General features: G+C 56.6%; 1 protein-coding gene across 1 annotated transcript; it reads right to left on the bottom strand.

Annotated features, from left to right (window-relative positions):
• Positions 1–806: 806 nt before the first annotated feature.
• On the bottom strand, positions 807–22,763 carry LOC125640115 (solute carrier family 2, facilitated glucose transporter member 9-like). The gene is made up of 12 exons (XM_048858283.2): positions 22,668–22,763; positions 14,802–14,900; positions 13,554–13,714; positions 13,006–13,130; positions 12,340–12,485; positions 10,475–10,607; positions 9,684–9,871; positions 9,084–9,194; positions 7,646–7,747; positions 7,011–7,086; positions 3,595–3,722; positions 807–1,130 (listed from the first exon to the last, which is right to left on the bottom strand). Exons 1-12 carry the CDS (start codon positions 22,710–22,712, stop codon positions 891–893), a joined length of 1,554 nt encoding a protein of 517 aa, XP_048714240.2. The 5' UTR covers positions 22,713–22,763; the 3' UTR covers positions 807–890.

Here is a 22,763-nt window from a genome sequence, read left to right as displayed (position 1 = left end):
CCCCAGCACCGCACACGACTGCAGCCTGAGAACAGGCAATTTCCTTTATTCAATTCCCCGGGACCTCCCTCCCCCTGGGCGTCACACCCAGGACCCGGGCAGGATCCGCCTGCCCCCCGCCCCAGGACCTTCCAAGAAGATCCCGCTTCTTCAAGGGTGGTCCTTCCAGGAATGACACCCCGGCAGCACCAGCCAATCAACACCTGCCCACCGCGGTGATGTCACCGCTTCCAGAGGTGGGGCCGGCTGCGGCTGCTTCACCCACGGCACTGGCTCACCGTGCCAAGGGGAAAACCCAGAGAGCTCATGGTGGGGAGAGGAAAGACTCCAACGCCCAGGCTGGTGCCCAGGGATGAGCCCCCACTCGGCTCCCAGCCAGTGGCAGCCGAGGCCCTGGGGGGAGCAGGGGTTCTCCCCTGACCACGGGGACAGTGGGCAGCCGCTGAGCCTGCTGGCTCTTTGCCCCAGGCTGGCACCAACTCCGCCATGCAGGGCAGGTGCAGGGTGATCCAGGCCCGATGCCCTGCAGGGCTGGAGAGCAGCGACCTGGAGCAGCTGCCCTGGGACTCCTGGAGGAGAAGGCAACTGGTGGGATGGGGAGGGACAGAGCCTGGGCCCAGCGACCCTCACACCCGACCCGCAGCCCATCTCCTGTCGCAGCCCTGGCCTCCTTCCCCGCCCCCCCAGCACTGCCGGTTCCCCTCAATCCCGACGCCTCCAACCCCACCGACCGCTCATGGCCTTTGGGACCGAGCCAGGCAGGAAGAGGTTAAAGGAAGGGAATTAATCTGCAGCCTCAGCAACCACCCCCCACCCGCATCTGAGCCCAGCCCTCCTCCTGGCCTGACCCGCCAGGGCTGGGGTGCTACAACAGGGGGAAGAAGAGTGGGTCACTCCCGGCTGGATCCCGAGAGCTCCAGGGAGCTGTTCTCCAGGGCCCCGTAACTGCCGAGCGGGACCATCTTGACGGCGCCGGCCGGGGCAGCGAGGAAGGGGTGTCGGGTGGCGAAGATCTGGTTGATCTCCATGAAAGTTTTGTTCTTGGTCTCGGGGATGACGATGTAGACGTAAAGGGCCACCAGCACACAGACCCCGCAGAACACCAGGTAGCAGAAGGCGCCGGCTGACATCTGGAGCAACGAGAGAACGCGGCCTCAGAAGGGATTCCCAGCTGGCCCTGGGCCCACCTAGCACTGCATCCCACCTTGGAGGGGCCCAGCCCACTCGTGCCCCTAGTCCTGTTCTCTGCCTCCCACCCCACGGGGCTGTTTCACCGCCCCACTGAGCCTCGGGCACCTCCCCTTCAGCAGGGGCTGGTGCCTTACAATTCCAGGGGGAGGCTGGGCTTGTGGGTAAGATGCTGGGCCAGGATTCAGGAGACCTGGGTTCAAGGCCCTGCTGCGCCACAGTTTCCATGCGTGACCATGGGCTAGTCACTTAGCCGCTCTGTGCCTCCATCCCTCATGTGCGCAATGGGGTGCTGGCACTGACCTGCTGGACGGGACTGGCTGCCAGGAGAAATCCATTCCCACGGGTGGGGCCCTTGCCCCAAGGTGAGGAGGCCAGGTAGGGCAAACCCGATAGAGAGGAAGGTGGAGCCTCCCCCATGATGTCCCTGGCCAGTGGTTTAATTCTGCCCCTTGGAGAGACCCCTGTAGCAATAGAACGCCCCCCCAGAGGATATTTTTCTTCACGCAGAAGGTTAATGGTGACCAGCTGCTTAACACGCTTATTATTAACATGGGAAGGATCTTGAGCCAGAACTGGGAAGGAACAGGTTAAAGAGGTAAAAGTTAGAGGTATTCAAGTCAGCAGGGCCTGATGATGTTCACTTCAGGGTACTTAAGGAGCTAGCTGAAGCAATCTCTGCCCCATTAGCTGCTATTTTTGAGAGAACTGAGGGAGGATGGGGGAAGTCCCAGAGGACTGAAGAAGGGCAAACCCAGAACCTATCTTCAAAAAGAGGAATAAAGAGGACCCAGGCAATTACAGACCAGTCAGCCTAACTTCAAGACCTAGAAAGATACTGAACAGATTATTAAACAATCAGTTTTAAGCCCCTGGAGGATAGTAGGATTATGAGGAATTGCCAGCATGGACTTTGTGACAGTCTGAACCCCTATGATAAATCTTGTACAAAGTATGGCTTGCAAGGTATCATCTGAAAACTCATAATTTGCTGATCATTATTGTTCTGGTAAAATGTGTGTGGCAACATTGTATGTATAGTTATAAGATTCTACCATATGGTATTGCTAAGACATGCTCTAAGTCTGGGGAACAGCCACAAACCAGTTCCTCACAGACAAAAGGCTGGCTGATGCCTTGGCCAGGTGTCCACAAGATTAAATGGGCCATCACCTGGTTAAATGGCCATTCTTTGGCAGGAAAGAGGGTGTGGGTGAAAAAAAATCTACATCTTGACAAAGGAACAGCTTGCCGTTCCCACCCACACAGACTTTCTGTCTCCTGAACCTTGGCTGGAGATGACTCCCAAAGAAGGGAAGGAACTATAGCAAAGGAGTAAAAGTGTACTACATCGCCTCTACCTTTCTCTCTACCCCTGGCATCAGCAACAGCTGAAGAACAAGGAAGCATTGGACTGGGGGAGAGATCCTGCCTGAAAAGAGTTCAGTCAGTAGGACTGAAGAGACAAGTGAGAGTGACCTTTGCTTTGGATTCATTTAGTTTTGTTAAGTTTGGCATTAGTTGCATTTTACTTTTAATTTTCTTGTAACTAATTCTGACTTTTATGCCTCATTACTTGTGATCACTTAGAATCTAGCTTTCTGTAGTTAATAAACTTGTTGTTTTGTTTGATCTAAAGCAACATGTTTGAATTGAAGTGTTTGGGAAACTCTATTTGAGGTAGCAAGAAGGGTGTGTATGATTTTCTATTAATAAATGACAGACTTTATATGAGCTTGTATTGTCCAGGAGGATGCCGGGCAGTACCAGCCAGACATTTCTGGGGAGCGTTTGGGACTGGGAATTTGCTGGTGCTGCTTTCCAGTGTAATTCATGAGTGGCTGGCTACAACACTCAGACAGTATACCTGGGACTTGGGAGTGATTTGCATGCTGGAGGCTGTATGTGAGCAGACCAGGAGTGGTAGCTCTCAGAGCAAAGCAGCGTAAAGGACCCCCCAGGTTGGAGGACTGAGGGGACACAGCTATTCTTTGGTCCCGATTGTACTCTGGGGAATGTCGCACTTTACAGTCAAGGAAAAATCATGCCCAACCAACCTCGTTTCCTTCTGTGAAGGGTAACAGGCCTAGTGTATGGGGCAGTGGGGTGCAGCAGAAGTGATCTATCAGGACTTCATCTCCTGCTGCAGTGAGTTCCTCAGGTTAACAACATGTGGCATGAGACTGTGTTTCACTGGGCTTGTTAAAAACTTGCTGCCCTCTGATTTCGTCCTATTATTCCCTCATGCTCCTCCATCTGTCTGTATCCACCTCTCGTCTATGGGTGGGCTGTTAGCTATCTGAGGCAGGGACCATCTTCCAGTGTGCGTGGACAGCACCTAGCACCCTGATCCCTGACTGGGGCTGCTGGGTGCTACCCCAGGCCACACCCATGGCTGGTCATTACCTGTAGGAAGGGGAAGACGAAGCCCACGGTGAAGTTGGAGAGCCAGTTCAGGGACCCCCCCACAATGTAGGCAGCGGGGCGGTGCGACTGCTTGAAGAGCTCCGCGGTCATCAGGAAGGGCACACCAGCTGGGCAGGTGAGAGGTGGGTTAAATGCCTTGTATGCTGGCATGGGATCGCAATCCAGCAACGAGAGGGTTAGCAGTCTCTGCGGCGGGTGCCCATGAGGAGACCACGTGCCAGGGGGCTCGAGTCCCACAGATGCCTCTGGGCTGCATCCGGTGGGGGAAGAGGGTAAAGAGCGTCAGTAGCCAGGTGCCAGCCTGGAGCCTCCCAGGAAAAGGCCAAGGTGAAACCCGGGGTCTGGGGTGTGAACCAGGAGTGACTCCGGACTGAAAGGTGTGTGAGTGATCTCAGAATCGGGACCCTCTCTCTCCCTCCCCGCCCCCAGGGCCTGCCCCACCGGGGGTCCAGCAGCCTGCCGAACTGGCTGGTCAAGTCTCTAGCTGCTGTGCAAGTGCCTTTCCGGGGCCCATAGGGGAGCGGCCCTTGGTGAGAAAGCACGGGTTTCTCCAGCGACTCTGCAATCCCCAGCACAGCGCCCTGCCCCTCCCAGAACCAGACACGGCTCACGCATCACACAGCCGCTCCCCCAAGCGCCAGGCTGGTCCCTGCGAAGGTGCCCTGGAGACTAACGGGCTCCAGCGATTCAGCAGGTACAGCCTGGGCTACTGCAGGGCAAGCTTCCCCATCCCCCACCAATGCACCCAGCTCAGCCCCGGGGCTGGGCCTCTCTGCTGAGGCTGCTAATGTGGCGGGGGATAGGGCTGTGGGGGGGCTGGTCCAGAGAGCCGGTCACAACAGGTTTGTTCTTCCGCAGAAAAATTTGACGAAAATGAAAAATCCTTTTAATCAAACTTTTCCACTTAAAATTTTGATTTTTGGCCAAAGTTCGAAAACTGAAATAATTCAATTTGGAAATTCCACCGCGTTGCCTTATGGGAGTTGAAGTACAGGTCTCTCATGCGCCCATTCTCCTCTATAAGCCAGGTTCCCTTGTCAGACTCCATCTCCCATAATGCACCATGGACTCACCTTTTGGAGGGCAGGTGGTGCATCTTGGGAGTCCCTGGCCACAGTGCACCATGGGAGATGTAGTCCAGCTGAGGAGTTGAGCCCACAGAGGAGAAAGTGGCCATGGGGCAACTGAACTGTAACTCCCATGAGACACCGGGGCAGGATTTCACAGCTGAAATAGTTTGGGTTTCAGCTATTCCATTTGCTGATGAAAAATCTAAGTTTTCTGCAGAAAGCAGACGCTTTTCATGAAGTTTTGTTGTAGAAAATGCAATTTTTAGATCTGGTTGAAATTTTTTTTTTGATGGACCAATTTACTGCAGAAAAAGTTTAGAAACTATTCAAAATCCAAAGGAGTGTGTTCTTTCGACTCTGTTTCATTCCAACTTTTGTTTAGACTTACATATATATAAAATTATTAACAACATTATTCAAAAAAAGAAAAGGAGGACTTGTGGCACCTTAGAGACTAACCAATTTATTTGAGCATAAGCTTTCGTGAGCTACAGCTCACTAACATGGCTGCTACTCTGAAACCTAACATTATTCAAGTGAAACATTTTGATAAGGTGTTTTCGGTGTTTTCAAATACAACATTTTGGAATGGTTCATTTGGTGAAACAGTCCAACTTTTTAGCCCAATTCAGAACAAAAACAAATTTTATCAGAGGTTGGAATTTCCTGTGGGATGGAAATACCATTTTCTGATCAGCTCTACGAATTGCTGTTGAAAAATAGCTTTGATGGGAAATTTTTCATTGGCCCAATTTGTCCACCAAGAACTGGGCTGAGACCACTTGTTCATTCCAGGTGAGGGCGGCTGGACACTGCTTACCTGTGGCTGGATTTGAACTGGCTACTTAAAGGTGAAAGACTGCATCCTATTACTGACCCTGTATCCAACCCCATGGGGAAAGCAATTTGAGACCTCCAGATACCACAAGATATTAATTCAAACAGTATTTCAAAAGAATTTAAAAATACCATAGAGAAAAGATGGGGCTTTATGCACCACTGCCATCTAGTGTGTGAACTCATAACTGTTCCACTGTGTCTCATCTGCCCTATACTGATAATAATTGAGGGAGATTCTCCTTTCACTCAAGCGTTGGGGCCTGTGCTTTTGGAGCACGAGAGGCCAGTTCTATCCCCAGGGTTGCCCTGAAACCCTGAGTAGCTAGGGGACTTTGAGTTTGTTGCAATATGTACAGTTATGATATTAACCATGATGGTTTGACCAGAACCTCCCAGAGTAGGAAAGCAATCATATGCACTGCTTTAATAAAGGTTTCAGAGTAGCAGCCGTGTTAGTTTGTATTTCCAAAAAGAAAAGGAGGACTTGTGGCACCTTAGAGACTAACCAATTTATTTGAGCATCAGCTTTCGTGAGCTACAGCTCACTTCATCAGATCCGATGAAGTGAGCTGTAGCTCATGAAAGCTGATGCTCAAATAAATTGGTTAGTCTCTAAGGTGCCACAAGTCCTCCTTTTCTTTTTGCTTTAATGAAGATACTTAATGCAAAAAAAATTTCACATGGGGAAAAGCAGCCCCTGATGGACTGTTACTCACAGCTCGCCAGGAATAAATATATATATATATGTATTTTTAAGTCCGATTCATCATTGTTTGTGAACAATGAGCCATTAAAACCCTAATTAAAGATGTAATTACAGCAAATAAATTCTGGGCTGAGAATGAATTATAGATCTGTTGGCAGCCCCACTCATACATCAGTTGGGTAAACCATTCCAGGCCTCGTTCATCATTTTTAGGGAGCTCTCACTTCCACGCTTATTTAAAGGTGGAAAACCATTCGCCTACTAAGTAAGTAAGAGAAGTTTATTAGCATGTGCAGAAGGGTCTTGAGGAGTTTGCTAAACGTAGGGGGGGATATGGAGGGGAGCAATCTCATCGCAGCCCTCCCTGGATCTGGGTGTGTGAGGGTCTCATCCCAGGACCTTGCATCCTTGGTCCCACCATTGGTCCAGACAAGTCTGCCACGTCCTACCCTACCAGATCAAACCACTGGGCTACCAAGTCCGGCATGGTGCATCCGACCACACTGTATCCAGCGCTGGTGGGTCAGTTCAATGGCCCGGCCCCTATCAGTGCTGTCACCTGATGTTTCAGAGGAAGGAAAATCCTGACCCTTCATGTACTTGGGCCATTGCTGAATCTGGGAAGTTCCTTCCACCCAGTTCTGCCAATTCACTGGATTCCTGCAGCCCCCCAGCTTGCTAGTCCAGTCTAAGGCTCCCTCCTACCACCCAGGTGCCCCGACACGCAGCCCCCAGCCATTCCGTTGTTTGTTTTAGAGAAGGGAGGCCCTGGCACCCACCTGGTCCCATACAGAAGCCAGCGATGATCCCGATGACGCAGGCTACGCTGAGGTAGCGCATCCAGGGCACCGTAGCCTGGGGAGGGAAAGTGCAGAAGCTGGGGGGGGCTGTACGCTGCTAGACTAACAGCCCAGTTACCGCCTCCTTGCAAAGCAAATCTGGGGAGCTGCTCTGTGGGAAACCGAAGGGCTGAGGGAGAGAAAACCAGCTGCAACATGCCAGGCAAAGTCCTCACACAGCTCGGCCAGTGCCCCTCAGTCCCGACCCACAGCCCCATGCTTTCCCAGTCCTGCCCGCCCAGCTGTGCCGGTGCCTCTCACTCCAGACCCGCAGTCCCCCTTCGCACCCAGCTCTCTCCCGGCCTGCACCAGACACAAAGTGGCTTTGGCTAAAGAAGCTTCTCTCACGGTTCGAGCCCCAGAGCAGGATCCGGCCCCTGGCTGCCCTGCAATGGTGCCAGTGGGTTGCTCCAGCCTCACTCCAATGTAACTCATCGGCGTGTCCCGAAACAGCTGGCTACAGGAGCCCAGCCGCGCTCGCGGGGGCGGGGGCGGTACCCGGGATTAGCGCGCTGGCCCTGCTGGTCTGGGAGGGAGGTGCCAGGGCGAGGCGCCTCCTGGTGGGACGCTCCTACCTGCAGCACCAGGGCCAAGGTGATGCTGGCGCAGCAGATGCCCATGAAGGAGAAGCCGATGACGATGAGCGGCCGCCGGCCCAGCTTCTCGATGGTGAAGCACTGCAGGGAAAAGCCAGCGGCACGGGGCGTGTTAGCAGGAGAGGGCATGAGACCCACCCGCCCCCAACACCCACCCGCCCCACAGGGCACAGAGCGACAACACGCTCAGTCAATAACGCACAGCACCAATATATGACGTCACCAGACCCAGTTCTCATTGGCTGACTCAGGAGCTTGAGGGTGAGGGTGGGACACTTACCCGGTAACCTCTCAGACTCCTGGGTTCTTTCCCCAGCCCTGGGAGGGAGGGCAGGCTAGTGGTTAGAGCGGGGGGGGGCACTGTCGGAGTCAGGACTCCTGGGTTCTTTTCCCAGCCCTGGAGGGAGGGCAGGCTAGTGGTTAGAGCAGGGGCCACCGGCATTCTAGGGCCTTGCATGTTGAAAGGGGACAGAGAAGCAGCCGCCTGTCCCCTTCACTCATGGGCTGGAATCCCAGGGCCCAGGGCAGAAGTGACCCGGAGCAGCGGGGCCAAGCTGGCCCCAGGCAGGCCTGAGCTGCCCCGAGTGCCCAGTGGAGGCAGGCAGCTGCTTTGGGGCGTGGGGCGGGCGTGGGGAGCCAGAGCAGCCGCAGCAGCAGGGGGGATATTGGCAGCAGAACAAATGCTTGTAATTTTAGACCCAATCTCGGCGCGTCCATCGGGGGCCGTTGGTGTCCGTGCCACGGATCAATCAGCCCACCGGCGCTGCCAGCCTGCTGGGCTCCTGCCCGCCGGCTGGGGCCGCTTGCTGCTGGGAGGCCGGGGGCTGAGGGGCTGGGGTCCCTGCCCGGGGTTGCTGCTCACCCAGGCCAGGCCACTTGGGGGCCGCCCGCCCTGCGAATTGAGCTCCAGCGGCTGGCTGGGCGCCCACGGGCCGAGGGCTGTAAATCCGCCCAGCGCGGCACCAACTCTCCGGCTAAGCCGGGCTGGGGTGGAGCCGGGGGCAAGGGGGCTCCTAGCTCAGCCGGCTGGGCACTGAGGGGGAAAGCCGTAAACCAGCCCCCCCGCCCAGCGACGGCCTCAGCTCACAGGGGTTATTATGGGCTGTTCCACTGAAGTTAGTAGAGCCAGAATGAGCCCTTGGGACCCCTTTCCCCAGCACCCCTCCACCTTGCCCACTGTGACCCCTCCCCCCACCTGCACCCCTGCCACCTCCATCTCCCCCAGTGTGACCCCTCCCCCCACCTGCACTGCCTCCTGTCCCCCAACTCACCTACTGTGACCCCTCCCCGGTGCCCTCTCCCCCACCGGCATCCCCTCCCAGCCCCCCACTGTGACCTCTCCCTGACCCCGGTTAACACTGCTCAGTGGGGGTCACGCCCCCCCCCCCCGTGTTGCCGGTGCCACGGCGACACTTACGCCGAGCAGGCCGGCCAGCACCTCGATGGCACCCGTGCCCACGGTGGTGTAGGGGATCTCGGGTCCCGGGATGCCGGCGTGCTGGAAGATGGTGTTGGTGTAGAACCAGATCTGCCGAGGGGAGGGGAGACAGCAGGGGGTCAGTGGTGGGGCTGGGGGGAGAGAGGCCCCCCCAGGACTCAGGAACCACAAGCAGGGGTGGGGGCACCCCTGGGGGCTCTGGCCATGGCACTGCAGGAGCCCCCCGGTCGCCAGTTCAAAGCCTGCCTTGGGATGGGACTGGAGGCTGTTCCGACCCAGGGATGCTCGCTGGCTCTGGGTGAGACGAGCTGGGGGGGCTCAGCCTAGCTCCTCCTGGGCCAGGGTCCCCATTGCAGGGACCTGCTGCATGATCAGCACGACTATTTCCCTGCTAGGCCAAGGAGTCAATGGGCCAGGAGGCTCTTGGGAGACAGAAGCCCCTCCAGGGCACGGGGTGAGCTCCCCACCAGGGCCGAAGGTGCAGGGAGACCTGGGGGAGCCCCTCTCTGGGGCAGGGGACGTGGGGGGCCGAGGGCAGCTCCCCTCCAGGGCATGGGGCGTGGGCCTGGCAGCACTTACCGCATCGATCCCAGAGAGCTGCATGCCCATGTTGATCACCGCCACAGAGAGGGTCTGCCAGCGCACGGAGCCGTCCCGCAGGAGCTGCCAGGCGGAGATGGTCTCCACGGAGGAGAGCGAGTGCTGCTCCTCCCGCATCTCCTCCAGCACGTCCCGCACGTCGTCCTTCCCCAGGAACCAGCGCAGCGCTGGGGAGAGCGGTGCAAAGCGAAGGCACTGGGCTGGGACGCAGGCGATCTGGGCTCAATTCCCAGCTGTGCGCCCCTGTGCCTCAGTTCCCCTCTGTACAGGCCCTGCCCTGCCCCATCGCGCTGTGCGGCTGACGTCAGGAGGGTTGGAGGCACCCAGACACTTTATGGTGCAACAAAGAGGGAAATGCCCCTCCGCACCTGGCCCTCCCCGGCTTCCCCTGTCAGCAGCCCCAGCACAGAGGACGCCCCTCTGCTGGGTCAGGGCTGGGGGAGGATGCAGCCACCTCTGCAGCACAACGGACTGCGGCTTGAACCCGGGACCCTGGAGAGGTGAGCAGGCAGGAGCCTTCCCGCAGCTGGCTGGGCCGGGAGGGGGAGGCAGTGCTCTGGATGGTCAGCAGAGCCGTAGCTGATTTGCACCAGCACAGAATCTGGTCCGGGGGCTCTTGGGCCTGCAGTTCCAGGATCATGTGTCTCTTTGGGATTTGGGACGGGGTAGGACACAGTAAGACCTAATCCCCCCTCACCCGGTTCTGGGAGCAGCCTGGCCCTAGGGGATACATCAGCCACCACCCCCCCCGCCAGGAGGGCTCCACTCACCATCCGTGGCCCCCCAGATGTTGTTCTTCTCAATCAGAAGGTAGCGGGGGCTCTCGGGGAACCAGTGCAGCAGCAGGAGCTGCAGGAGGGCGGGAATGACCACCAGGGACAGGAAGAGCGGCCAGTATCCATCCTGCAACGAGCCAGGCAGGGAGATGCGCTCAGGCAGGACCAAATCAACCCAGACCACCCCTGAGGGGTGTTTGTCCAACCTCCTTCCTAGAGGCCTCCAGTGATGGGATTTCACAACCTCCCTCGGGCGCCTATTCCAGATCTTAAGCACCGTAGAGTTAGAAACGTTTCCCTCCTGTCTCCAGACTACATGTGCCCAGGGTTTTAACCTTTCCTCATTAATGATCTGGAGGATGGGGTGGACTGCACCCTCAGCAAGTTCATGGATGACACCAAGCTGGGGGGAGAGGTAGATACGCTGGAGGGTAGCGATAGGGTCCAGAGGGACCTAGACAAATTGGAGGATGGGGCCAAAAGAAATCTGATGAGGCTCAACAAGGACAAGTGCAGAGTCCTGCACCTAGGAAGGAAGAATCCCATATACCGCTACAGGCTGGGGACCGACTGGCTAAGCAGCAGTTCTGCGGAAAAGGACCTGGGGATGACAGTGGACGAGAAGCTGGATATGAGTCAGCAGTGTGCCCTTGTTGCCAAGAAGGCTAACGGCATATTGGGCTGCATTAGTAGGAGCATTGCCAGCCAATCGAGGGAAGTGATTATTCCCCTCTATTCAGCTCTGGGGAGGCCACATCTGGAGTGTTGTGTCCAGTTTTGGGCCCCCCACTACAGAAGGGATGTGGACAAATTGGAGAGAGTCCAGCAGAGGGCAACAAAAATGATTACGAGGAGAGGCTGAGGGAACTGGGCTTATTTAGCCTGCAGAAGAGAAGAATGAGGGGGGATTTGATAGCTGCTTTCAACTACCTGAAAGGGGGCTCCAAAGAGGATGGATCTAGACTGTTCTCAGTGGTAGCAGATGACAGAACGAGGAGTAATGGTCTCAAGTTGCAGTGGGGGAGGTTTAGGTTGAATATTAGGAAAAACTTTTTCACTAGGAGGGTGGTGAAGCACTGGAATGCGTTACCTAGGGAGGTGGTGGAATCTCCATCCTTAGAGGTTTTTAAGGCCCAGCTTGACAAAGCCCTGGCTGGGAAGATTTAGTTGGGGTTTGGTCCTGCTTTGAGCAGGGGATTGGACTAGATGACCTCCTGAGGTCCCTTCCAACCCTGATATTCTATGATTCTAATGTCTAATTTAAATCTCCCTCGCTGCGGATTAAGCCCATTGCTTCTTGTCCTGCCTTCAGTGGACATGGAGAACAATTGATCCCTGTCGCCTTGATACCAGCCCTTCACAGATGCGCAGTCTGTACCCAGATCCCCCTCAGACCTCCTATCTCCAGACTACACATGCCCAGGGTTTTAACCTTTCCTCAGAGATCAGCCTTTCCAAATCTTTGATCCTTTCTGCTGCTCTCTGCTGGACTCCCCCGCTTTCCTAAAGTGCGGCACCCGGAACTGGACACAGGACTCCAGCCGAGCGAGATGATCACCTCCCGGGTGGGACGTGCGGCCACCCAGTTAATACTCCCCGGCCTGATCTCAGCCTCTTTGGCAGAGCCCCTGGAACCCTGAGATCCTTGTCAGAGCAGCCCAGCTGCAGATCCAGGCAGGCCCCGTGCACAGCTGTGCATGTGATTTTTCCTCCCCAAGCGTAGCGCTTTGCACAGCAGACACAGGACCCTGGAGACCCCCAGGAGACGCCCCCATCCCTGGCCACCCTCCCGCGGGGCCGGAGCTCATGGGGGCTGGGAGGAAGCAGCAGCGGTTCAGGGGCATTTCAGCAGCACTGACCTCCCCCAGCAGCTCCGGCAGGCCCAGGACTTGAGCGGAGAAGACCCCCAGGCAGATGAAGATGCTGGGCACCAGGCCCAGGAAGCCACGCAGGGTCTTGGGGGCGATTTCTCCCAGGTACATGGGCACCACGCTGAGACAGATACCTGGGGCGGAGAAGGAGATGGGCAGGGCAAGGAGCAGCCACGCGGGATGTGGAGGCGGCGGGGGAGGAAATTGGAGTCACACTGGGCACCAGGCAGGGCACCCTCTGGATCCCCCCTAGACCCAATACCCCAACTGGGACGGAGGGGCAGCTCCCCGGGCAGGCTCCAGCCAAGCTCCTCTCCTCCCAGAATGCCCTGGGCCTGGCTGTTCAATCCCGGGACACCCCTCTTGGTCATGAGGCACTTTGACCCCCAGGAGGGCACAGCCCCAGCGGGTCCGTCCTGCCCCCCTCCTCCCGCCCATGCAGCAGCCCAACCCCATGGCGGACGGAGCCGCGGCCACGTGCGCGTCTGGGCTGGCACCGGCGGGTCCCGTTCCTGCCGCAGAGGGAGATGCAAACCCGCCCGGCGCTGGGTTAGCAAGGGGCAGAGCAGGGCCAGCGCCGAGGCAGGCCTGGCTGGGTGCCGGAGCCAGGCAGAGCCCCTGGGAGGCGGTGGGGCAGCCCACGCAGGGCGTTACCTGAATGCAGCCCCATGACGAAGCGGCCAGCCATGACCATCTCGGGCGACTCCAGGTAGCGGCTGAAGCCCATCAGAAAGCCGGCCAGGAAGACGAGCAGCGTGCTCCGCACAAGGGTGCCCTTCCTAGCAGGGGGGCAGGCAGGACATCAGCCTTCCACCTGGCATGGGCCCCCCTTCTGCAGGGCATGACGCCCCCGCAGGATGCTCCGTGCTCTCTCTTCCTCCATCCAACAGCCGTTCCCCGCTCTTCTCCATCCCAGTCCCATGGGGAGCTTGGGGGGGGGGCATTCCTGGCAGCTCTCCCTGCCCCCATAAGAGTGGGGCATGTGTCAGGCTGGCTTCTCCTCTCCGCTACCCCTGGCAGAGCTTAATGCTGCTGACTCCATTTGCTGGGCATCCCCCTGCTCCATCTGGTCTAGAGGCGGGCACCCCATGACTGGCACCGGGGCAGACAAGCCACCATCCTCCCCTCTATTTCCTCTAGCCAGGCTACGGGTGCACCCCCTATGGGCCCCCTGTCCTGCCCCCCTCCTGCACCCATCTTACCTCCCGTATCGAGTGACGAGCATCCCAACTGGAAACGAGCCCACCAGCCCCCCCAGGGCGAAGACCGAGACGGTCAGCGAGTACATGACGGTGAGCAGCTCCTGGCTCAGGCTCTGCCCGTAGCGCCGGGACCAGGTGGCATTGTAGAAGGCCTTTATGTGCTGCAAGGCAGAGAGACGGGGGCTAGCAGAGCGGGGTGCCCACGGCGCTTGGATTGCCGGCCCTACGGGGTCTTTGAATGTGTCTGTAACACTCCCAGCTTCTGATCATTTCAGGGCTTCCTCTCTCAACACCTCAGAGAGCTGGTCCCGCTTCCCCTCGCACCAGAGCGGCTTGAAATGCAGGATTTGGGGGGCGGGAAATCCCAACATTTCAAACTTCACTTCCATTCCAAACCAGGAACGAAAACAGCCAATTTCAAAATGTCCTGCGCCAGGGAATTCCGGGAAATACATCGTTTCGGGTCCGTCGAAACCTCCCGTTTTAGCAACGCCGCGAGCTTCCCTTCCAAGTTATCTGATATTGTCCACAACCACCTCGGATTTCAAACCAAAACGGTTTCCAGATGACCAACGGAAACGGGCCATTCTGGCAAGGTCAAAGCGAACAGTCCGACTGGGGCCGATGCGTGGCTTCACAGTGTTTTCCCGGTGAAACGTCGTCAAAAAGGACATGTTTCCCTGGGAAGTTTAGATTTCGACAAAATGGCAAAACCGTTCTACTGGGAAATCTTCAACCCGCTCTGCTTCTCCCTGTGCCGGGGGGGCTGGGTTACCAAGCCCCTGATCTGACCCCACGATGCTTTGTGATCCGACCTGTTAGCATCAGTGCGAGAACTTCCCAAAGGTAATTAGTAAGGGGAGGCTCTTCCTTCCACGTCAGCACTAAGCCATGGTGCTAAGGGGCGCTGTGGGGGTGGGTAAATGTTGGTCCTGCCCGGTCATGGTCAGTAAAGTTCCCATGGGGCGTTTCGTCAGAGTCGGGGTATGAGCAGGGCATCCTCCTGGCTCAGGTGATCCCATCCTGATCCCCTCATTTCTCCCTGCAGCGTCACCTGGATGCTGCCTCTCTTTTCCTGCTCCTAGGCCTGCTGCTCAACACCCCAGAGGTGGCCGCACCGCGGTCAGTATAATTCATCTGCCTGCTGGAGACCCGCTGGGTCAAGGTATCTGCCTGGCTTAGGATTTCCCAGTCCGGGGAGGGAGCGACTTTCCCCCACAAAGACAGACAGACGGACCCAGTTCTTACCACAGCCGGCGAGTTCACCACTGCCAGGTTGTAGCCGTAAAGCAGGGAGGAGCCGAAGGAAGCCAGCAGGGTGGTGGCGAGCAGTGGAAAGGTGAGGTGCTAGGAGAGAGGAGAGACACGAGCAGGCGTCAGTGCAGCTATGGCCAGGGGTCTGACGCGGCCCCGGCAGGAGGGGGAAGACGGCAGAGCCGCGAGCTGCTCTCCCCGCCCCGCACCCAGCCCCTCTCTGCGAGGTCACAAGTGAGATGAGCTGCTGCGGGGGGGAGTGTGTCTCATCTCTCCATCCTTGTGCGCCCAGCACAGGAGCTCCTGCCTGCAGGATGGGGGGCACCTGGCTCCCGCTGGGCCCAGGGGAAAGGGCAGTGAGGAGGAGCAGCTGCAGCTCCAATCCCACCGCCAGTCGAGCGTCTCTGGCCACAGGTCACCCAGGTGGGACACGCAGCTGGCCCCAGCGGTGAAAACCGGATGCTCCCATGCACCCAACGCGGCTCCAGCTTCTCCCAGCTTTCGCTGTGGCCGCCTGACCTGGCTGCAGCCAAAGCGATGCCTGGCAGCCCAGCTGGAGCGCCCCCGAGGCCCAGCAAGCTCCCCTGCCCCATAGGCTCACTCCCGGGTCCCATGCAAGGCTCTGGGCTTGGTCTGTCGTGGGCTGGGCTCTCTCAGGGACTCTAGTAACCGAGTGCTCAGCGGTGCTACACTGGTCAGCCACGGGCTGGCGCCGTGTGCGACGTACGTGGTGGCAGAGCCGTGTCGGGCCCAGGCTATTAGAGAGACAAGCGCGTCTCTCTCACCCACAGACGTTGGTACGATAAAGATACTCCTTCCCCGCACCCTGCCTCTCTCATAGCTTCTCTGAGCATGCAACAGCTTGCCCTGCACTGCATGAAGGAACCTGGGGTCTCTCTCTGGGCTGGAAGCCCAGTCATCAGCCCATATCGGACTCATGACATGGCGTCAGAAGTAAAGGCCGCCTCGCAGGCGGAGAAGAGAAAGAGAAGGAAAGTAGCAGCAAAGGCTGCAAATGGAAGGGGGGGAGTCCTGAAGGCAGATGGATCCCCCTAAAGAGCCACTCCTTCCAGGCCCCAGAGAGCCGCACGGCCGAGTGGGCAGACTGGACCTGCACCCTGCAAGATATCACCCTGCAGCTGAACTCCAGCAGGAAACCAAAGCCATCCCAGTTCACTCGTCAGCCTACGCTGCGGGGAGCAGGCAGAGCCTGTCTTTTAACCTTTCCCCTTTTCCGAAGACAGTGGGAGGGCTCCGGCGGGGTTTGGCGCACACTTTGTACCTCAGAGAACCGTGGTGCACGAGAGGGCGTTTTGGCTGGAGAATTCAACAACCAGGGCAGCTGTTAGCAGAAGCTTTATGGGCCTTGAAGGAAGGTGCTGAGGACGACACCGATTACAGAGCTCGCTGCAGAAGACGGGCTGAGCCCAGCCCAAGCGGGCAAGACCAGCGTGTGCGGCAAAACCTTTCCCCAGTGAGGGATGTGCATTAGACAGTGAGCCTCCGTCCCTCGCAGGGAGGGGGGGCATCACCGGACACCTGGGGACAGAGCTGAGTCTGAGGCCTGGACACCAGGGGCTGAGTTTTGGGGGAGGTGGGGGGGGCGCTGGGCCTGCCGATAACTTTGTTGAAAGCCGCAGGGCTCAGCACCGCTGGCCAAGAAACATCAGGCACTGGAGAAAGGGCAGGAGGGAGCGGACAGGCTGAGCTGGGGGTTCAGGTACCGGGTTGGAACTCAGCAGATCTGAGCGCTAAGCCCAGCTCTGTGTAACCTGTTACAGGTCAGACAAGAACTGGGGTCCCTCCCCGCAAGGTGCAAAGACATCCTGGGGTGACCAGGGGCAAGTCAATGTCTCTGGGCCTCGTTCCGCTTTCTGTAAAATGGGGTTCACCTACCTTTTGTCTGTCTGGTCAACGGTGATTATAATCTCCTGGGGGGCGGGGACTGTTGTATGTACAGCACCTAGCACAGTGGCAATAGTCGAGCTGCGAGAGGAGGAGAACCCGGCCAAGCGTTTCGCTGTGTGGGCGGCTGGGCAGGGCCATAGCTCGGGGATATTCTGCAGAAAGAATCAGCGAGGCCTAGCCAAAGCCTGGGTCTGAGGACCTAGGGACTGGTCCAGATTGAAGATGATGCCAGACACCCACGAGGAGATGTCACGTAGCAACAGGCCACGGCCCAGCAGAGGCTTCAGAGCAGCAGCATCAACCATACCTGCCCAGTTGTGCCCGCCTGGTGCAGCTAGGGCAGTGAGGCAGGAAAGGAACCCGCCCCAGCGGGCAGAATGGAGAAAGGGGGTGGCCAGCTGAGTATCTCTCCTGCCCAGGATCAAAAAGCAACAGAGGGCAGGGTGGCATGGTCCCCACCCCCCTGGGAAGGCGTCCTGTCACTGCATTGCCCTGCAATGGCCCAGCACCACCATCACCCCAGGTTGCCCCCGCAGCCATGCTCACTGTTCAAAATGGACTTCTTGTTTCCAGCCCCAGCTTCAACTTCCAGCCACTGGATCGTGTTCACGCCACCGGCGCTCCCCTGACCCTCACCTGCTCAGTGCCATCCCACCGCTCCCCCCACGCTAGCCCTTCCATGCCCCCCTGCCAGGGGAGCGCAGCTGCAGCCCCCCCCCCCCATGTCGGTTCTCTTCTGCGGTGGGAGGCGGGCAGCCCTCGGCATCCAGCTTCCAAACCCTGGCACTTCAGAGCCTCCGGCGCCTCGAAGTTGGGCTGTTTCTGCAGGCGCCCATTTGCCTTCTGAGGGGCTTGGCAGACAAATCTCACCAGTGAGCGCACGGCCGGACTCGCCCTGGAAAACTGGCACCGACGGGCTTTGTTTGGGACGCGTGGCTGGATAATCGCAGCGTGCGCCCTACGGCCTCTGCCCATCTCTCAGCTTCTCCACCTTTCACCTAGACCAGCGGCTCTCAACCTATTTACCATTGTGGGCCGCATCCAGGACCGGCTGTATGGCCCTGAGGATGTCATATGGGCCGCAAACGGCCCACAGGCCGCAGGTTGAGAACCACTGACCTAGACAGTTGGGGAGCGGGCGGCACCCACTGGCCTTTCTGCCTGAAAACACCCAGTCTCTCTCTTGCTGGGCATTTTCCAGCCCCCTCGTCCCCTGCCACCCCCCTAGTGTTTCTCCATCGCTTTCTCCCGCCCCGTTTTTGTCTCTCTGCCTCAGTTATAAAACTCCCTAGCTCTGCAGCCACCCTGCGGGGAGAACTGGGCCTGGCTCAGCAGCGCCTCCCTCTGGCCCTTTCTGGAGAAGCCCAAAAGTTGGGGAGTGGGGGGGGGTCCCTTGTTTAACTCGGCCTGGCGAAAGGGGTGGGAGATGACAATGGGGCTGAGGGAGGGGGGAGGGGGAAGGGGGAGCAAGTTCCTTCAGCCGTCACTTTTAATCCCCTCGCCCCAGTTCTAGCCAGGCCCATCCCCAAGTCCCAGCAGCTAGCGGGTGTGAACGGGGACCGGGCCGACCCTGGGCAGTGCCCCGCTTCAGTCGGCGGCTCTAGGAAGGGGGGGGGTCCCTTTGGAACCAGCTGGTCACTGCGCAGGAATGGGGGGTGGGGGAATCCCAACCAGGTGGAGAATATCAAATTTATCAGGAAATATTGCATGGTACTCCCTGGGTGCTGCCATGATTAACGATAGTGAAAAACACAGTTACCCAGCTATGTGGTTTGTTACAGAGGGTCCAAAGAATATAACCCTCTGGTCCCCTGGAGCAAATGAACCCTCTTGGGAAAATAGGGCCCCACATTTAGGGTGTGATGTTACCATATGTAACCACAATGGTACTTCCATGGAAGATAATCCCCGAGGGTGTGATTGTTATGTACATATTACATTAGGTGTAAAATCCCCTTTGGGATGCTGGGTGTACGATGAGTTAACCATTTTACAGAATGTAACCCTACAGGTGATATGGATGCCAAGTTGGAAGAATCCAAATTTAAAGTGGCCACAGCCTGGAGCCAAGAATATTCCCCGACGAGCAAATGTCTGGGAGCCATTGTGGGAGCAGGTGCAGACCTTTTTAACGTGTCCTTTCACTCTATTACATGGGTGGTACGCCCCAAGGAATGGTGGGTGGACCAAATCCATCCTAATTGTAGTATGTACATAAAAGGATTGAAACAACAATTCAATGCATGGGTGAGGGGACACACCTGGAATCGTCGTCGGAAAAGGGGATTGTGGGCAGCTGGGAACACTATGCTGGGTACATGGAATCTGGGGGACGAGTGGGTAACCAAACAATTAGTAAGCCAAAATGTGAAATTTCAACAACAAATTAATAAATTAATGGCACAGCAACTATCAGCAGTTGCCACAGGGTGGAGGACAGCAGTAGAGGTAAACTTGCAGTTAACTCATTGGGCAGGGGACCTGGTGACATGGGTAGAAGATGGCTTCAGAAGACTAACATGGGGAGAAGTGTGCATAGGTATTCAAAATGCTCAGTTAATAATGTTAATGGATATTATGAGAGATGCTTGGTCAGAACAATGGCCTTCAGTATTGAATCGGGAAGCTAGCCCATATTTATCCACAATTGCAAAAACATACCCATCTACCTGGAAAATAATATCCCCGACCTGTGGGGACAGTTCTTGTGTAGTTGTTACTATGATACCATGGGAAGGAAATGCAGATAAGGTGGTTCCCTTGTACCCTATGGGAGTAAGTAGGGAAGGGGGAGCACGTTGGGAGCCACTAGGGAATAGGTGGGGGGCATGGAATGGGGTAAATTGGACTGTCATCACATTAAGCAGTTGTATATCCAGAGGAGGAATATGGATGTGCCCCTCTCCTATGACTATGGAGGAGCAGGATCAATGGCCTATTGCAAAGGGGGGGCATTTAGGGGTAATGTATATGGGGTATGGTGTATTCTGTTGGGAATGTATGCAATCCTGCAATATAACACTAGGAGGCAAAATCCTTCCAGTGTATGACAAAATTATGAACTTCTATACTCTGCCACCTGGACTATGGTGCACCAATGGATCAGTGGACTCAATCGTTGTAAACAATCGAACCAGCACCTACTACCCGATACCGTACCAAGTAGTTGAGTTGGTTTGGACAATACCAAATTTCACTGTGAATATTCAATGGACACACAATATGGACAAAAGTACACAAAGATTACAAGAGCAACTTGCTGCAAGCGACAACAGTTGGACACACTTACAATACACACTACAGGATGGTGCTGACAAAATTTTAACCTTATCAAAGGAGGAGAAGCAGTGTTTTTGGTGGTGGCCAGGATGTTGGACCATACTGCAGTGGTCAGGACTCTTGGTGTTGCTGTGGAGTATCATAGCAGCTAGTGTATTGTTAACTATATGTGTGTTACATTGCATATGGAAACGATCAAGGGGGGCACAACCCCCTAGAGAACAGCCACTAATTATAACTTATAAGTAATGTAGTAAGCCCCCCCAAGTGTACTAGACAACCTGGACCCAACCTTCTCGGGCCCACTACACTGGGAAGTCTGGAACACTAATTGGAATAGGTGTGGTATGCCCGTACGAGAGAAGGTGCAGGGCACTATACTACACAAGGGGCAGTGGGACAGATGGAGCATCGACACCTTCCACCTCGATGCCTGGCCCTATCAGGAAATGTGTCGCCATATGTCCTATGCTTTTCCAGGGATACCTGGGCAGGAGGATCCCAAAAGAAAAAGAAAAAAAAGGGGTGGAGTGTTAGGATATAGATATTCAGGCCTGTCTGTAAAGGCCTATACTCTAAGAATTTAGGTGTATTCCTATCACTTGGCTAGTTATAGAGGTATAAAAGAAAGAATCAAAATCACTGTCTGCCAGTGTAAGGGCCTTCTCTCACTGTGACAGTCTGAGGCCCTGTTCTTAGGCTAAGGCCTTTGGCTAAGCGACAGATGCAGCCGTAAGCTGGGAAGCGAATGGTCAGATCCTCACATTCCAAACTAGTCACATTGAAATAAGGTGCTATTGGGCTGTTAGGAATTTAATCCTGTCCTTATAGTGCCTATCACCTCCAGAGAAAGGGAAGTGCCTAGAAGCTGTAAAAGGAAATTGAGGTTGATAGTTTTCTGTCTGGTAAGAACTCACTTATCAATAGACACAGCTGGGAAACTCTTATGTCTTTACAGATGTAGTTGTGAAATCCTCACTTCTGTATTGTTTTGTCATTATAGTTCCCACTTTGCTATTGTTTATTGGCATGGTCTCTGTCTGGTTCTGTGATTGCTTCTGTCTGCTGTATAATTAATTTTGCTGGGTGTAAACTAATTAAGGTGGTGGGATATAATTGGTTAGCTAATCCATGTTAGGATTGGTTAGTTAAATTTTAGTAGAATGATTGGTTAATGTATAGCTAAGAATATTACTATATAAATTAGGGGCAAACAGGAAGTAAGTTGGGATTCGAAAATAAGGAAAAAGGAACTTGTATTTAGCTTGCTGGAAGTTCACCCCAATAAACATCGAATTGTTTGCACCTTCGGACTTCGGGTATTGTTGCTCTCTGTTCATGTGAGAAGAACCAGGGAAGTGGGAGAGTGAAGGAATAAGCTCTCTAACAACTTTTAATCCCCTCGCCCCAGTTCTAGCCAGGCCCATCCCCAAGTCCCAGCAGCTAGCGGGTGTGAACGGGGACCGGGCCGACCCTGGGCAGTGCCCCGCTTCAGTCGGTGGCTCTAGGAAGGGGGGGGGTCCCTTTGGAACCAGCTGGTCACTGCGCAGGAATGGGGGGTTTGCTCACTGCTCCCCAGTGAGGCCATGCAGAACGAAGGAGCGGGGGGCAGTACAACAGGGTTTGTTCCCAAGTTGGGTGAGACTGGGGGTCCCTGAAAGACCCCACCGGCTGCACCTTGTTTTTCTGGGGACCCTCCTGCCATGGGCCTGCAGTGCCCCCAGCCCAGCCCATGCCGGGCCTGACACGGGCCTCGCCTGCCTTGGAGGCTCCCCCACGAAGCTGCCTATTGCTCCCCGGGGCAGCAGCTTCTCCTTAGTGCAACTGCTTCCTGAGAGCGAGCGAACCCTCGCACCCCCCTGGGACACAGCCCAGTGTTGGTCCTGGCTCGTAGCCAGGGATGTCACAGGACCGAGGAGTGCTGGGTCTGCCTCAGCATTGTGCAGTGAGTCCACAGCAAAGACGGGACTAGAACCCAGGAGCCCCCCCTTGCTCTAACCACTAGACCCCACTCCCCTCCCAGAGCTGGGATAGAACTCAGGACTCCTGGCTCCCAGTGCCCCCACTCTAACCACTACACCCCACCCAGAGCCGGGATAGAACCCAGGAGTCCTGGCTCCCAGCCCCTCCCCCTAACCACTAGACCCCACTCCCCTCCCAGAGCTGGGATAGAACTCAGGAGTCCTGGCTCCCAGTGCCCCCACTCTAACCACTACACCCCACCCAGAGCCGGGATAGAACCCAGGAGTCCTGGCTCCCAGCCCCTCCTCCTAACCACTAGACCCCACTCCCCTCCCAGAGCCGGGATAGAACCCAGGAGTCCTGGCTCCCAGCCCCTCCCCCTAACCACTACACCCCACTCCCCTCCCAGAGGTGGGACAGAACCCACAGTCCTGACAAATTGAGATATCCCCCCCAAACCCTCAAAGCAGGGGGGTTATGCTAGCCCAGTGGCCGACATCCCTGCGCTGCCCCGGCCGCAGGAACGGTAGCTGGGAGCTGCAGCCGGCTCCAGGTTGCCCAAGTCGCATGCAGGTCTAATCCCCCTAATCCCACCCGGAACGCCAGCCGGGGCAGCCGGCCGGCGCAGAGAGCCTGGCAGGGAGGCAGTGGGTGGGCTGGGGCCAGGGAGGTAAGCCCAGGAGCTCCCCTTCCCCCAGCCAGGTCACTCACCCCGGTGATCCGTCGGTGGGCGTGCAGGGCAGGTCTCCCCTCCATCGGGGCGATGCGGGCCCTAGAGAGGCAGAGGATGGGGCCGCCTGACTGCAG

Source organism: Caretta caretta, chromosome 7 (assembly GCF_965140235.1).
Source record: "Caretta caretta isolate rCarCar2 chromosome 7, rCarCar1.hap1, whole genome shotgun sequence".
NCBI classification, from domain to species: Eukaryota; Metazoa; Chordata; order Testudines; family Cheloniidae; genus Caretta; species Caretta caretta.
Note: the sequence above shows the minus strand (reverse complement) of the source record. Positions and strands in the feature narration are given on the sequence as shown.

Excerpts from the sequence above, each read along its gene's own strand:
- LOC125640115 (XM_048858283.2), bottom strand. The coding sequence starts at position 22,712 with ATGGAGGGGAGACCTGCCCTGCACGCCCACCGACGGATCACCGGG. Across the intron at positions 14,901-22,667 it reads CCCACCGACGGATCACCGGG|CACCTCACCTTTCCACTGCT; the intron begins GTGAGTGACCTG and ends CCTCTCTCCTAG. Across the intron at positions 12,486-13,005 it reads CGTCATGGGGCTGCATTCAG|GTATCTGTCTCAGCGTGGTG; the intron begins GTAACGCCCTGC and ends TCTCCGCCCCAG.